This window comes from Fistularia commersonii, chromosome 1 (genome assembly GCF_037954325.1).
Source record: "Fistularia commersonii isolate RoL2024-O1a breed Wild chromosome 1, RoL_Fcom_v1.0, whole genome shotgun sequence".
Taxonomy (NCBI): Eukaryota; Metazoa; Chordata; class Actinopteri; order Syngnathiformes; family Fistulariidae; genus Fistularia; species Fistularia commersonii.
This window is the reverse complement of record NC_141284.1, coordinates 3318270-3334361: the sequence shown is the minus strand read 5'-3', so window position 1 is coordinate 3334361 and position 16092 is coordinate 3318270. Positions and strand designations below refer to the sequence as shown.

The window sequence follows — 16092 nt, the reverse complement described above, 5'->3', positions numbered from 1 at the left end:
TCTGACATTTAAAATGCCTCATCGGGTCAGAATTCTAAATTTAAACACAGATCCAGCCACAGTGTACGATAAAGATAATTTATTTGTTTGTTTATTTTTACATGGATTTCCTTTTTTTTAATGTTTGGCTTTTGTGTTTCTAGTCGGGACCAATTGGCGGTAGCACTTTAAAACTACTTCCGTTGTATCAGGTAAACACTTCCGGGTCCTGCCGTTTCAAAACAAACACCGTGACGGTGTGTTATTGAGGTTGTTCGTCGTCTTACAGCAAAAAAAAAAAAAAAATGGGCGAATGTGTCATTTAAACCATCTTCGATTTTGTTTTCGTGTTCAATTCACACGAAATACGTTTTTTTAAATCGCTTTCCCCAGTCATGTCGCTGCTTCGGACGGCGGCGCTCAGCGGCGGAGTGCTGACCGCGCTACACCGTTTGGCCGGCGGACTCTTTCTCTCCAGAACCGCCGCCACCTACATCCAGGGCCAGAGCCCTGAGCCACGAATCAGGGAGTATTTCTACTACATCGACCACCAGGGACAGGCGAGTGTTGTTTTTTTTTTTTTTTTTTTTTTTTTTTCAACGTGTTTAAATGTTTGAATGGCTTGTTTCTCTTTTTTAATGTCAATGAAAAGTAAAGATGATATAAACGTCTGGACCTGGTTTGTGCTCGGCTTGCAGCTTTTCCTGGATGATACCAAAGTCAAGAACTTCGTGACCTGTTTCAAAGGTAAAAACCAATCCAACTTATAGTGTATATATAATAATGCCAATCTGATTATCTAAAATGATAACATGATAATAATAAAAAGTAACAATATATTGTAATTCAAGAAAATAACGAGAATAACATACATGTCTTCTTTCACCACCACAGACCAGTTTATTCTGAATCATCGATTCAGCGATTACATCGATCCTAATTCCTTAATTTGATTATCGCGGAATCGAATTAAACAATCTGCTCTTGTCAGTTATGATCTTGGAGATTCTCAGTCATCCAAGTCATGGTGAATTCTTGTCGAAATCTTGTCGTGGCAAGCGGACTTGAATTTCTTCAATTCTAATCTAGGTGCCATGATGAGAAGATTTCAACAACAATCTGATCATTCATTTATCCGTTCATCCATTATCTATACTGGTTTTCCCGCACACAGGGTCTGCGGGGTTCACCTTGGAACGGACAGACAATTGACATTGACAATTCATTCAGTAATTGACGTCATTTAGAGACATAGAAGGATTCATTCACTCGCACATACACACACACACACACACACACGTCTTGTTTTAGATAGAGAGAAAGAAATCCCATTATTTTGTCACGTTCACTTCTTCCTGTCCTCTTTATCAAAAAAAACTTATCTGCCAACTTAGATCAGTGTTATGAAAACACACCATTATGTGTGGTTACAGGGACTTGTGATTTACAGGCCACAGATGATGCAGACTAAACTAAACCGGATGATAATCAGCTGTTCAAACTGTTAATCCCCTTTAAAATAGTCTTGATGTTTCTCCTGATGGTGGATTTATCTGCTCCGTGCTTCTGTCCTCGCAGATAAACACTTCCTGGTTTTCTTCTTCTCTCGCCTGCGTGTGAACCAGAGCGGTCGCTACGAGGAGGAATTCCCCTTCCTGTCTCTGTGCGGCAGGGAGAGGAACTTCCTCCGCTGTGACGACCGGCCCGTCGTCTTCACCCACGTGCTGTCGGGCGTCGACGGGGCGCTGCTGTCGTTCTGCGGGGGAGCCGAGAAGCTGACGGCGCCGTTCCGCCCGGAAGCCCTCTATATGCATCCGGTCAGCGGACGGGTTTACCACCCCTGCTCGGAGCGCGCGGGCAGCGTCGGCCTGGTCAGGTCGGCCCTCGCCATCGAGCTCAGCCCGTTTTTCGTCTACGCCCCAGAGCGCGACCAATCGGCGGAGCCCACGCACTTCCTGTGGGCGGGACAGCAGCACACGCTGACCAATGAGCTGGCGGGAGCCTTCCCCTCGGAGGACGAGAGCGGCGGGATGCAGGGGGGCTGACCTCCGCGGGAGGTCGAAGGTCAACCGAACTCGAATGCTGTGAAAGGAATTTACCACGAACCATGTGATCCCGGTGATTATTGATTTCATGATTGACAGGCGACTCATTAAAGGACCAGTGTTGAGAAATGATCAGATCTGATAGGAAAGTATTGATTGGACGTCAAATAACGACCCGGGGATTTGAAACGGGATTATAAAGAGACCTTGAAGGGAACAGGAAAGGTTTTGTTTGGCTGAACACACACACACACACACACACACATCACATTCAAGAGTAATCAGATTATACACAGCAGTTATGTTAATCACTCATTTGTGATTTGATTGTGTGCGGGAGGCGGCATTTAACCCGAACCTGTCAATCACATATACACGACTCTTACCAGCTTATAGTTTTTGTTTTTTCGTTTTTTAAAATATAATCACAAACACTCCTTCTATTCAACAGCTCAGAGCTGAAGATGCAAATCCAAGTTATTCGCCCCCACACCCCAGGTCGTCTCGTCCCCACCGTCAAATCAGATTACCGCCCTTTTCCCTTAATTATGTTGGATGCAGCCACAGAATGTTCAGTTCCAAAGGGCTTGAGTTCTTCGTCTAATGGTTTAATTACATAGTGTGTGTGAGGCGAAGTGTGTGTGAAGCAAAGTAAGGCGTTACGGCAGTTTTATTAAACACGCTAGCAACGTTAACAAGCCCCGCTGATGTATTTTAATGCAAGGCTGGAATCTGATCAACTTCCCAGACCGGCTCAGTCGCCCTGACACCTCTTAGTGTCCGCACCTCGCTACTCTTTTTATTCGACTTCCTGTCCTGGCAGCTCTCCAGTGGCCTCCTGCTAAAAAACAACTGAGATGGCAAGTTTGCCTACATATAAAAAAATCAAAACGTAAAAACTAACCAGAGCTGCTAGGATGGGATCCCCTTTCTGCCCATTACAAACGGTGACATAACAGTAGAAACTTGTTTCCCTGTACAGTGAATACCTCGCTGTCTGCAGTGCATTTGAATATGTGCCGATAGGAAGAGTGTAAATATTATCATATATGATTCTAGATATATATACTGAACCCCCTAACTGCAGAGGAAGAATTCCCCCACGGGGATTTATACATTTTATTATCATTGAGAACAGGTTGTCAGGCTGCGTGATTTAAAACCAGCAGTAAAGTCCTTCAAAGGGCAGAAGTATTTACGGAATGTGTGTGTGTGTGTGTGTGTGTGTGTGTGTGTGTGTGTGTGTGTGTGTGTGTGTGTGTGTGTGTGTCGCCCAGGTCTCACAGCTCCCAGTTAGCCACAGAAGGCGAAGCAGCAGCAGCAGCAGAAGTTGTTGGAGGGGCGACAGAAAAAAAAAAAAACACAAAAAAACTACAAATCCCAGAGGTCTCGGCTGCAAAGCGCCGGACGGCCAGCAAACATGGCCGCGCCGATGTGCGACACGCTCGGATCCCCGGCGCGCTCCATCCGTGCGTGGGCCCCGCCGCTGCTCACCGACCTGTACCAGTTCACCATGGCCTACGCCTACTGGCGTGCGGGGCGGCACCGCGAACCCGCAGTTTTCGAGCTGTTCTTTCGGGAGAATCCGTTCGGCGGCGGGTTCTCGCTGCTTGCGGGACTTCACGACTGCCTGCACTTCCTGCGAGACTTTCGACTCACGGACGAAGGTGAGCGTGGACGCGCCGTGACAGCTTCACGGGTGGGATTTAAAAACTTGCGGGGAGGGGGGGGAAAAAGTAAGGGAAACTCATATTTATATTTGAGTTTTTTTTTTCTTCTTGCATCACAGAAGCGTGATATTGGTTGTGCAATCACGACCCCCCCCACGCGCACACACACACACACACACACACACACACACACACACAAAGGAATTCCAGCGTCTGCGGGGATTCGAAGTCCAACTTAGTGCATGTAGAGAAGTGGCGACTGTGTGTGTGCGCGGGCGTGTGTGTGTGCATGCGTGTCAGTTTGCGTGAAAGCGTGCGTTCGTCCGGGTGTGAGGCGGCAATGTGCGTGTCCGTGTGTGCGTTGATGCGCGCATCTGTGTGTGTGCGCTTGTCGGTTTGCGTGAAAGCGTATACTCGTCCGTGTGTGGGGGGGGGGTGTATGCACGCATCTGTGTGCGTGCGCGTTCGTACGTGTGTGTGTTGATGCGCGCGTCACTGTGCGCGGGGGGGTCCTTGTGCGCATCTGTGGGTGCGCGTGCACGCGTCAGTGTGTGTGAGTTATTACGTCTGTGTGTTCGTCCATGTGTGTTCATGTGCGCATCAGTGTGCGTGCGTGTTCGTACGTGTGAGCGCTGATGCGCGCGACAATTTGTGTGTGGGGCGTCATTCTGCGCATCTGTGTGTGCGCGTGCTCGCGTCCGAGTGTATCGATGCGTGTGTGTGAGAGAGAGTTATGTCTGTGAGTGTGTGTTCGTCACCGTGTGTCTATGTGCGTATCTGTGTGTGTGCGCGTCTGTGCGTGCGTCAGATTGTGTGCGGGGGTGTGTTCGTCCGTGTGTGCGTGTTGGGCGTCATTGTGCGCATCTGTGTGTGCGCTTGTGCACGCGCCTGCATTGAGTGAAAGTTATTTCTGTGAGTGTGTGTGTGTGTGTTTATGTGCAGGTTATCATGTGAGTGTGTGTGTTCGTCCGTATGCATGTTCATGTACACGCGCGTCGGTTTGTTTGACAGCGTTTGTATGTGGGGGGATAACGAGCGCATTTTTGTGCGTGTGCGCGTCTGTGTGAGCATCAGTGTATGTACACCAATATATTTGTGTGTTCCAGTCATTTTTTTCTGTATGTGTGTGTGTGTGCGTGTGTGTGTGCACGCGCCTCTGAGTGTGTACACGCCTTTCAGTTTGTATGTGTGCGCATGATTGTGTGTGTCTGTGTGAGTGTGTGTGTGTGTGTGTTTGCATGGAGTCATAACATAACATTGTGTTTTCTTATCCGTGTGCATGTGTGTGTGTTATCCATCTCTATCTGTCATGATAATTATAATAAAAATGAAATACCTCTGAAAATTCTGCACTAATCCGAAAAATATTGAGAATCCTCTGAAAACCATGGGAGGAAAGGAATGACTATAAATAAAATCTAAGAATAAGAAATGAAAGCTTAAAAGAAATAAAAAAAAAAAAAATCCAAAAAAAAAGAAAGAAGACAAAATGAAACAGCAGCTTCTCCAAACTTTACAAGAAATTCCAGAAAGAAAAATATACAAAATCAGAATTGTCACCAATTTTAGGCCTTTTAAAAAAAAAAAATAGAAATAATAACGTACTCAAATGCACCGTTCTCATAAGGAATACCAAAAAAAGCTGAATTTAATGTTAAATTTCTCAGGATTTCCACAGTTGCAGTTCTCGTCTGACCAGGTTCGCAGTCCATCTTCAGAGCTCCATTCCATAGATCAGATTAGCTGTCGCCTGAGGATCTTACTCCATTATTGTAGAAATGTGAGCAAAATGTGAAGGGCGCGGCGCCGACGAAGCCTGACTGACACAGTAATGACTCACGAATAACTTTGAGGAAACATTAAAAAAAAAAGTTTCATCCGGCGGTTAATGTGTTCTCGCCGCAGACGTAGCGTTCCTGCGCTCGGTGCTGCCCGCCACCACCGACCCCGCCTTCTTCGGTTTCCTGCGGGGCCTGGACTGCTCCGGCGTGACGCTGCGCTCCGTCCCTGAAGGCACCGCCGTCTTTGCCAGGGTGAGAGCCGGGGGTCAAAGGTCACGGGTCGTTCGCGAAGGTGTTTTAATGGCGTGTAATCTGAAGGGGCGCATCGTCCGCAGGTGCCCCTGATGGAGGTGGAGGGTCCTCTAGCCGTGGTTCAGCTGCTGGAGACCAGTTTGCTGTGTCTGGTCAACTACGCCAGGTAGCGCGCGCACACACACACACACACACACACACACAGTGTAAGAACACACCCCTTCCGGCAGCTGTGATGTCACCTGTTTATCTACCAGGTATAAAGATTCGTGGGTTTCCAAATTATAGAGGCTTCGCTGTCCATCTATCCATCCCATAATACCCCCCCAGAATCAAATAATTAAGAAAAAAGATAATTGTTTAATCTTGTTTTTGTTCATCTTCTTCTTCTTTTGGCTTCTTCTTTCAGGGTCGCCACATTATGTTCATAATCGTCAATAACACAATTTTTTAAAATTTTTATTTAAATTATAAATAACTAAAAATGTAGGGTTGACACTTTATTATTTTAAAATATATACTATTATAAAATATAAATTTTTTATTATATATTTTTTTTAATAAGAAAATAAGTGCTCAAAAAAATAAAGTTCTTGAAGCAGTTGCTTTTATCTGTTTTCACCAGATTCACTCCTCCAGATTATACTTTGCAGATAATCCTCTTTAGATTAACACCCTCTCCAATCTGGATTATGCAACAATGCAGTTTACAGAAGAAACAGATTGAACAGATTCTGTTTGAATGTTTTTTTTTCTCTCAGGTTGGTTTTGCACAGTTACAGTAAAACCCATCATGTTGCTACTGTACTATAAACTATATACTTTTTATGTCTTTAAATCCACTTCATTTTGCACCATTTTTGAACTAAACTGTACAAAAAAGCACTGTTGCTGCTCTATATTCAAATTCAAATGACATATATTTGTACATTTCAGTTTGTTTTTTTAACTCGATTTTTATTTCGTTTTTCTCTACGTCAATATGACAGGTGTATGATGACATATAATGAGATGACATGATCACTGATAAATAAGCTGGAAATAATAGCAGAAATATAGCGGGGAGAAAAAAAAGGGGTCGGAGTGGAAGAAAAATAATAAAAATCCTCTCTATATAGGTAATCTAAAAGGATACAATGCTTTATTTCCGGTGCCGGTCCAAAACTCCTTGAGTCCAACCTTATTTTATTAGTAAAAACATGACAGGTGTCCATTGTTAAGTCAAAATAGGCTTCTGAAGTCTTAAATGATATGTCATTTTCGCCATCTGTTAAATGTCCGATACTTTTTTCCCCAAACCTGACTTTGATTTTGAAACAAAGTTAAATTAGTTTCCTCTTCCTCTCCGACCAGCCTCGTGTGCAGCAACGCCGCCCGGTTCCGTCTGGCGGCAGGACCCCGGAGGAAGCTGCTGGAGATGGGCCTCCGCCGGGCTCAGGGGCCGGACGGCGGCCTGACCGCCTCCCGCTACACGCACATCGGAGGTGAGCGTCACGCCGCGGTCACGTGATGTCGGCGAGTACCTTGGCCGTCTTATTTTGATCTGGATTCTATCCCTCAAGGGTTCGATCTCACCAGCAACGTCCAGGCGGGCTTCCTGTTCGGGATCCCCGTGGCGGGCACCATGGCGCACTCCTACGTCACATCCTTCACCTCCCTGGAGGAGGTGCAGCCTCGGGTGAGCGGGTCCACTTTGCTCCTTCTTCCTGGCTGAACCCTCTACCCACCCCAAGTGGTCTGAATTCTGGTGTCCTTGCACAAGGACTCCATGTCCCTAGAGGTGGAGCTGGAGTTGTACCTTCACCCGGACCATTGCTTTTCGCAGACAAACTAGCAGGGCTCTGGCAGCTGACCAGAAGTGAAATGGATCTGTTGCTGAGTGTCTTCGCTAACTGTTAGCTGTCTGTTAGCTTGTTCCTCCCCCTGGTGGCTGCATGTGGCGCTGTTGCTGCCGCTGAGCACCACCCTACCTCCAGCAGCATGACGTGCTAACCTGACAAACGGTAGCGGAACACGTGGGTTACACTTCATAATTATCTCCGTCCAGACCCTGGTGGCGGCGAGCGGCGACCCCGACCCGGTTGACTTCCTTTTGCTGGCCAAGAGCTGCCTGGGCTGCGTGTGCGAGCTCCTGGGGGTGGATCCCGGGAAGGTCCGCGAAGGCGAGCTGGCCGCCTTCCTGTCATACGCCGTGGCGTACCCCTGCAACTTCCTCCCGGTGATCGACAGCTACAGCGTCAGCAGGTAACCCTCCCGCCTCCGCCTTCTGGGAACCACTGAGCTTCTCCTGACGCCCGTGTCCTCTTGACCTACAGCAGTGGACTGCCCAACTTCTGCGCCGTAGCCCTGGCGCTAAGCGAGCTAGGCTACAGGCCCGTTGGTGTGCGCCTGGACAGCGGGGACCTCTGCAGGCAGTCAGTCGACGTCCGCCGGGTCTTCAGGCTCTGCGGCGAGCGGTGAGGGAGGCTCCGCCCATTTTTGGTACCACTTTTTTTCAAGGCAGAAAGCTGGAGTTTGACTTGATTGTCCTGGAGATTGTGAGATGATGTCATCACTGAATCTGATCTGCCTGACAACCGTCAAGAATGTGATCTTCTTCTCCTCTGGGCTGCTCCCTTCAGGGGTCACCACAGCCAATCATCCGCATCCATCTAACCAACGGCCAATCGTCTGCCTTCATCTGACCCTCAGCCAGTCGTCTGCATCAATTGAACCCACGGCCAATCACCTGCCTCCATCTAACCCTCTCCTCTGCATCCTCTTCTCTCACACCAACTAACTTCTTGTCCCCTTTCCCTGCACCCATAAGCCTGGCAGTTCCATCTCCAGCATCCTTCCTCCCAGATCTTCACCATCACCCCTCTGTCCATGTTCCAACCATCTTAGCCTGACTCTTTCATCACACCCGCCACTCTTTTCTGCATGCCCACGTTTCTCCAACTCTTCTCCATGTTGCTCTGGACAGTGGACCCTAGGTAATTAAATCTTACACTTTCTTCATCTCCACTCCATGGAGCATTCCACTTGGGTCCCTCTTACTCGTGTCTTGGTGTATACGCCCTTTCTAGAGGATACCGCCACCTCTCCAGATGTTCCTCCGCCTTCTCCCTGCTCTCACTAGAGCAGTGGTTCTTAACCTGGGTTCGATCGAACCCCAGGGGTTCGGTGAGTCAGTCTCAGGGGTTCGGCGGAGGTCAAGACACACATTGGTGATGACATCACTGGCTGCAGGCGATCACGCTACATAGCTTGGCCTATCCGTGCTGCAGGGATTTTGGCGCGCTCAGTTGCAGTTACTTGTGACTGTCGTGATGATACGTCATGTGATTTCGTACTTGATATTTTAATCCCTTCATACTAATTATGTCGGGTAAAAAAAGAAAGCGGTCGGAAGAATACGTACAATACGGATTCACATGTATGACGGAACGTGATTGGAATCGATGTCCTAACCGCATGATTTGCAAAGACAAGATGAGCAATTCTAGTCCAGCACCGGCAAAACTAAGGGAAGGCTTCCTTCAGCTACGTGGAGATTGGAACTACAAGAACGTAGCGCTTGCTGAATTCAAGGTGAAGGGAGCCAGATTCGATGAAAAGGCTACTCTGCCTGTTCTTTGTACCCATCAACGAAACGATCCTCGATCCAATAAAGAAGGGTTCGGTGAATGCGCATGTAAAACAGGTGGGGTTCAGTACCTCCAACAAGGTTAAGAACCACTGCACTGGAGGTTCAAGATGTTTGTTGGCCTTTGCTGTCCACAGTGCGTCTAGAAACGTATTATAAATAATGGGCATACCCTAGCAAAAGTGAAGGGAAATGCAAGCCGTGAAGGGAACTGGACATGTACACAGGAATGTAAACAGTTTTGGTCGATGTACAAGTTAAAAGGGGTGGACATGAGTAGATCCCACTGTCATCTGCAAACATGTCAGCATGTCCGTCACCTTAGCCAACAAGAAATGTCCCTGAATTTCAGCATAACTATGATCTGGGTTTGGGTTCATGCTAGCGCTAAAGGAACCCTTGTGCTTCTCGGGATGGTCCGGTCCATGATCCACAAAATGGACCGTGCCAGGTGTTGCCCTTGTGTGAGGACTCTGGGTTTCAAGAGGCGGCGCAGGTTGGAGTAGATGATGGAGTTGTACCTTCACCTGGTCTGAAGTTGACTTGCGCTTGCACCTTCCCACAGACAAACTGGGAAGCACCAGGGTTCCTTCAGGTTCGAAAGCTACGTATCGCTCCATATCCAAGAGGAGCCTTTTACCGACCCCTAGTGGTCTGAAATCAGGCACACTGAAGTCAAGAGGTGTCCAACGGGTTTGAAGAGGTGGGGCGGGTTGGAGTAGCTGATGGAGTTCTATCTTCACCCAGAATGAACTTGACTTTCCCCTGCTGAGTCCAAAGAGCAGCTTTCAACGGAAAAACTAGGAAGCACCAGGGTTTCTTCAAAGGAGCTTCCCTTCCTACTTCTATCAAATAGAGCAACAGTTCTCCTCTTTGTTGTCTTGGTTAGTTTTCATTGGTGATCCTGCTGGAAGAGGCCATTGTCTCAAACTCATGATATTGTTGGGATGGTTTGGTCCATTGGACAAAGTGAACCAGACGGAGAGTCCACGTTCTGTTAGAGCTACATTCTAAAAATCCATATTTTTATTACTTTTATTTCCTGCAGTTTCTCCATCACCGCCTTCGACTCGCTGATCATTGTCGGCACCAATAACATCTCGGAGCAAGCCATGGTGGAGCTCAACAACAAGGTAACATCACAACCTGTCATGGTTCCGGGGAGTTCTAACTCAGCTGGAGAACCTGGAAGAACTTCCATTAACCGTCTTAAAAAACTTCTTAAAAACGGAATATGGTGTGCTGATCGGGTTCCAGGTTCTAATCTGGTTCTCCATGTTCTCCTGCCTCAGTTCTCTCCAGTTTCTTCTTCCTGGGTTCAAATAGGTCCATTGAAAACTCTAAAATTGTCTGTAGGTATGAATTAGAGGGTTAATAGTTGGATGCCTGTTTCTCTATATTAGTGTGTGCATCTACATACATGATAATAATTTTAAAAATGAATAGTTAAAAAAAAAAATTACATTAAATTATTTTGCTGCTTTTTTTTTGTTTTGTTTTGTTTTTTGTTTTGTGCTTTTAAAATTAATTTAAGATAATGTTTTATGTCAAAAAAATGCCAAAAAGAGGTCAATAAAAATCATGTAATTGTTCTGAAAAGACCAAAAAATGTTCCACACTAGATTTCATGTTAAACTGTTCAAAGCAATATATATATATATATGTATATATATATAATATAAGTCAGAACAGTGGAAACCGTATTAAACGTGGATATACTTTTGAGTAAAATATAAGTATTGACTGGCTGATATAAACTTGATATAAACTTTGTCTGGCTCCTCAGGAGAACGAGATCGATGCGGTGGGCGTGGGGACGCACCTGGTCACCTGCACCAGACAGCCGTCGCTCGGCTGTGTGTACAAGGTCACACCTCCGACACACACACACACACACACACACACATTGACGGCGGTCCACCCTGACTGGTGCATTGACTTCCTGTCACGTCGTCCGCACATCAGCTGGTGGAGGTGAGCGGGAGGCCCAGGATGAAGATCAGCGAGGACTCTGAGAAGAGCACCGTCCCCGGGAGGAAGGCCGTCTACAGGCTGGAGGATGAGGAGGGTGAGGACGACGTCATGGCAGGATTTTTTTTTTTTTTTTAAAGCTTTTATTTTGAAAGGTATGATAGACTCTGTGGCTAACACAATTTTATGATTTTACTTTATTTTAATGCATTTTATTTTGTCTGTCGAGGTTCTCAGTCATTCGGGTCACGGTGAAATCTTCTTGTCATGGGATCTAGACTTAAAATTCTTCACTTGAAGACATGCTACCCCGCTTCTTCGGTTCATTTAATTAAATTATTATTTTTTTAATTTTTAGATTATTTAATTTTATTTTACTTGATTTAATTTAGTTTTATTTTATTTCTACTTAAATTAGTTTTATTTCATTTTTACTTTATTCTTATTTCATTCATTCCTTTAACGTCTGTATCGATTCGGTCAGAGTCAATTTATTTATTTTTTTTTAATTTTTTCTATGGGTCGGTCATTTCCATGTCATTGTGCAGGTCACCCCTTCCTGGATGTGGTGTGTCTGGCCCTGGAGGCCCCTCCCGAGGCCGGACTCCCCCTAAGCTGCTACCCGCTGGGCTGCGACAGACCGGCGCTACAGGTGACCCCGGCCCGGGTCGTCCGGCTGCGGCGGGAGGTTTTCGTTAGAGGGCAGGTGAGGAGAACGTGCAGCGGAAAACCGCCCAGGATCGACAGAGGCAGGAAGTGAGCGTTTTCTCATGAGCGCGTTTCCCGCGACCTTCCAGGTGGGGGAGCCGCTGTGCAGCACAGCGGAGAGCAGAGCCAAGGTCCAGGCATCCCTGCAGGCCCTCCACCCTCGACACAAGAGGCTGCAGGACCCGGAGCCCTACACAGTGAGTGCCTCAAACCTCCTCCCCGAAGAAATCATGTCGACATCCTGATCTCTTTCCTGTTTTTCCTCCCCCCACCACCAGGTGGCGCTGTCGGAGAAACTCCACAACTTGGCCGCAGAAATACGGAAAGGCAGCTCCGGCAACGGCGACTTTCTCCCGGCCAACTGAGGAGGAGGAGAGTCCAATCGGTTGCCAGATGGCGGCGGCGGCGGCGGCCCCGCCCGCAAGCACACAGGAAGAGAGAGCCACGTCGCTGCGCAGATTTTAAAGCCCCGTCGTCAAACTGGTTGCACCGCCTCAGGAAACTGCAGCAGCCGGGACTCGGCCCCGGGCAAATAACAGGAAGACAAAACGTGACACAGTAACATGTCCAATGGACTCCGTGGGTTAACTTTGACCTCGCCTGACATTCACAGGTGAACCAGCCTGACGGTCATCCAGCACTACGTCTGCTGATGACTTAGACTTTTTTTTTTTTCTTGACTCGCGGAAGGCAACCTGAACAAATACACTTTCAACTGATTTTTCTTTTTTGTTTTTTCTACAGAGAAACAGTGTGTAGAATAAAACGGCTATAAGAGTTATGATGCTGTTGTTTTATAAGTCACTAGAGCAGTTCGAGCCGAATGCTAATTGCAGGTGATCGCTGACCACACGTCATCAAGCGCCAAGCCGAGGTGACGGCAAGTCACCTGAACCGACAACAATACACACAACCCGATGAAACGTCGTTAGCATTGTAACTCGACCACCAGTCTTTCACAGGCAATTTGCTAGCTGCTACAGTGTGTTTATATACTGACTTGAGGGACAGGAAAACAACCTTGGTCGAGTCTTTCCTGCGTTTTGTGCATCGGCATGATAATAAAGGCGGGATTTTTAAAAAATAACAAACACATTTGAAGAAAATTGGACCGGGCCCATCACTGACCTAGTTTATTGATGCAGTGAGAGACAAAAATAACAATTTTTCTTTTGTTCAAATGAATAGCTGGCATGATCTATTGACCATGTTGAGAAACTTGTGTGAATTTAATTTTAAGTTTAATTCTCGTATGCAAATGTTTTTATTTAACCTTTTTAGTTTAAAAGATATAAATAATTTCATGTTCCTCCACAAAGTTGATATTTTCAAAAGAAATAAAACAACCAAAAGGCTAATAAAATGCCTCCATACTGCACGTCTGGAAAAGCATGCATTTCTGCATTAGCTACTTAGCTTGTTGTCCATTACTTTTAGAGGCTTGATTACATGCAAGAGATGTTAATTTTTTTTTCTCTTAGATTAATATATTTATCTTTCTTTTGTAGCTTTGTTCACTCCGCTGGAAACGAGGTTCAGTTCCATCGTATTCCATAAGGGGGGGAACAACATCAACGCGGTGGATGTTTTTCTTTTTCGGATGACATGTCCGTTTAAATAGAAAAAAAAATGGCATTACTCATTTATCTGAGGAACCTCCTCTGAACCCCTTCAGGCACTTTTGGGGTCCCGGGGCCCTACTTTAAGTCCCCTCGCTTGAAACGAACCCGGGATGAGGTCATCATCGTTCCGTTCCAACTCGATGTTTCTAATTCAAGGCTTCATTGTTCGCTGGCTTCAGTTGGAGTGTAAAAGCGGCGTCGGGAGACAAAACACGCTGATTGCGTCTCGTCACCGCTGATTGTTTTCGTCCTGTTCAACTCAGGAATCACGATCCGGCAACGGGAATGGACTCGGATCCCCCTGGATCTGGAAACAAAAAAAAAAAAAAGAGGAAGAAGAAGAAGAGCTGCAACTAAAAACCTCTGCCTCCCCCCGCATTCTGCTCCGGGACATGTGAGAGGTGTTTCGCCGCGCTCTGATTGGCTGGCTGACGGCCGGCGGTAGCAGCGGCTCACATGTGCACATGTGGAGCTGATTAGACACGGAGGGGGCCGAAGCTGCGGCGGCGGACCGACGGCGCTCGGGGTGAATCTTGCACGCTGCGGCCCTCCGTCCTCCGCAGATGTGGATCCTGAGACGACTCACTTTGACCGAACACACTCCTAAATGTGTTTACAAAGAAAGCTACGGTGTTAGCAAGGTTAGCTGTATGTGTGTGTGCGTGCGTGCTAGTATCGTTCAAACTCACAAATTGAAATTGCTCTTAAGGGCTGAAGTCAGATGAGGAAAATTACATTTTCAATTGAAATAACATTTTTAAAAACAAAAAAAATCAACAGCGCTCCAATGTGTCCTGTATGAAATAAGAATTAAGGTGGCCCCACTATTGATCCCTGAGATACTCCACAGTTCATTGGCATACTGGGACTAAAACCTATTTTTTTATATTCTTATACTGTATGGAAGGTGAATTTAAATACTTCTATTCGGACATTCTATCTGCATCAACCACCGCAGCTGCTTGAAGGTATGAAATACTGTAAATCATTTTAGAGAGATAAAAAGCTCTGAGCCGTTCCAAGCGGCCCATCGGCAGTACAGAACGTTCTTACACCAGATGTGCTCCAGACACATCAGGTGCACGTTTTTTTAATTTTCAACTTTTTTTTAATTTTTATAACACACCACTTCAACCAGAATGTTTGCTGCACAGCTGAAGCTGCAGGCTCCTGGCTGACCCTTGAAGGTTCCATAAAATGTGGAATTTATATTTTTATTTGAATTTTAAAAAGAATAGAATTTCAGATTTCTATTTAGATAGGGAGGATACAGTTTAACATAGTGTCATAAGAAACACTGCAAATGATGCCGTGTACACAGAAGTAATAGCTTTTTTTAATTCTTGTTGACTTTTTTTTTTTAAATGATTAACTTTGACAGGCTTCATTATCGGGTATGTGTGTGCTAGCTTGATAAAAAAAATACATACACAAAAAAACATAGGAAACGATGGAAACCAATATAATTGAATTATAAGACTGATAAAAATAATTAAAAAATGTGTTCTATAATACAGTCAGAAACACAAGTATATATGTGTGTATGCGTGTCTTCCCCTGCCACACATACACACACACATATCACACACACACACACACATATATATATATATGTATATATTTGTCACACATCACAATAATTGCGATGATGATGATAATACTAAAGGTAATGACACACCTATAATAATGCATATGTTTGTTGACAAATGGAAACACCTGTGGGCACCGGAAGTCGGGCACACCTGCACTTCCTGCTTTTTCTAGACTCTCCGGTTCCCGGCGGAGACTCCGATGTTCCTCCGCGGCGGCTGCACGTCCGCCGGCGGCCCGCGGGTGTCGCTCTGCCGCCTCCCCGGCTCTCCTTCCCCCGCTGCCCGCCACGACTCTCCCGCCGCTCCCCTCATCTTCCCTCGGATACGGAGAAAAAGAGAGAGAGCTTAGGAAGAGGGAGGGAAGGAGAAGAAAAAAGAAAAACGGATCTTTTCCGGTCTGCTGGCCCTAATTTCCTCTCCGGGACCAATCCCGGCCGCGGAAGCCGAGCGGACGGAGCGGGATCCCGGCCAGAGGAGAACCGAGAACCCCCGCACGCCCCTTCGCGGTTAGAACCCGGCGGAGGGATACAGCATCCCGCCGGGGGAGCGGGGCGGTGAGGGGCGGGCGGTACCAAGCGGTTGTGAAGGGGCTGGGGGAGAGCAGAATGGTCCGGCGGCCGGGAACGCTCACGGTTCTCGCCGCGGCCGCCCGTCGCTCCACGTCCGCGGAGCCGCCCCGCGGCGGCCGCCGGTGCCTCGCCGCCGCCCCGCACCCCGCTGCCGCGTTACATAACCCGGCGTCCGTCGCCTCGGTTCCTCGACCGCTCAAGTTGTTAGGTCTCCGGTGTGAGTGAGTGAGTGAGTGAGTGAGTGAGTGAGTGAGTGAGTGAGTGTGTGTGTGTGT

The 16092-nt window shown here is 46.9% G+C and overlaps 2 protein-coding genes and 1 long non-coding RNA gene across 6 annotated transcripts; 2 read left to right on the top strand and 1 right to left on the bottom strand.

Annotated features, from left to right (window-relative positions):
- Positions 1–207: 207 nt before the first annotated feature.
- c1h8orf82 (chromosome 1 C8orf82 homolog) lies at positions 208–3438 on the top strand. 3 transcript variants are annotated; one of them, XM_086144428.1, is made up of 4 exons: positions 208–249; positions 373–539; positions 678–726; positions 1558–3106. In XM_086144428.1, the coding sequence occupies exons 2-4, from the start codon at positions 375–377 to the stop codon at positions 2022–2024; spliced, it is 681 nt and encodes a 226-aa protein (XP_086000554.1). In that variant the 5' UTR covers positions 208–249; positions 373–374; the 3' UTR covers positions 2025–3106. The 3 variants fall into 3 exon arrangements, 2 of the variants coding, with proteins under 2 accessions (XP_086000554.1, XP_086000562.1); XR_015105970.1 differs by adding an exon at positions 3302–3438 and having other exon boundaries at positions 216–539; positions 1558–2097; XM_086144436.1 differs by having other exon boundaries at positions 216–236.
- naprt (nicotinate phosphoribosyltransferase) lies at positions 3310–12812 on the top strand. Its single transcript, XM_086144413.1, has 13 exons — positions 3310–3691; positions 5600–5727; positions 5811–5893; positions 7081–7211; positions 7290–7405; positions 7775–7971; positions 8043–8183; positions 10404–10488; positions 11142–11222; positions 11321–11423; positions 11875–12032; positions 12124–12231; positions 12313–12812. The coding sequence occupies exons 1-13, from the start codon at positions 3445–3447 to the stop codon at positions 12397–12399; spliced, it is 1665 nt and encodes a 554-aa protein (XP_086000539.1). The 5' UTR covers positions 3310–3444; the 3' UTR covers positions 12400–12812.
- A 328-nt stretch (positions 12813–13140) lies between these two features.
- On the bottom strand, positions 13141–16012 carry LOC147237128 (uncharacterized). 2 transcript variants are annotated; one of them, XR_015105973.1, is made up of 3 exons: positions 15880–16012; positions 15399–15565; positions 13141–13963 (listed from the first exon to the last, which is right to left on the bottom strand). It is a non-coding gene; the product is annotated as an uncharacterized LOC147237128 (long non-coding RNA). The 2 variants fall into 2 exon arrangements; XR_015105972.1 differs by lacking the exon at positions 15880–16012 and having other exon boundaries at positions 15399–15868.
- Positions 16013–16092: the final 80 nt, after the last annotated feature.

Coding starts and splice junctions, on each gene's coding strand:
- naprt (XM_086144413.1), top strand. CDS start 3,445: ATGGCCGCGCCGATGTGCGACACGCTCGGATCCCCGGCGCGCTCCATC. Junction 3,692..5,599: donor CTTTCGACTCACGGACGAAG/GTGAGCGTGGAC, acceptor TTCTCGCCGCAG/ACGTAGCGTTCCTGCGCTCG. Junction 5,728..5,810: donor GCACCGCCGTCTTTGCCAGG/GTGAGAGCCGGG, acceptor CATCGTCCGCAG/GTGCCCCTGATGGAGGTGGA.
- c1h8orf82 (XM_086144428.1), top strand. CDS start 375: ATGTCGCTGCTTCGGACGGCGGCGCTCAGCGGCGGAGTGCTGACCGCG. Junction 540..677: donor ACATCGACCACCAGGGACAG/GCGAGTGTTGTT, acceptor CTCGGCTTGCAG/CTTTTCCTGGATGATACCAA. Junction 727..1,557: donor CTTCGTGACCTGTTTCAAAG/GTAAAAACCAAT, acceptor CTGTCCTCGCAG/ATAAACACTTCCTGGTTTTC.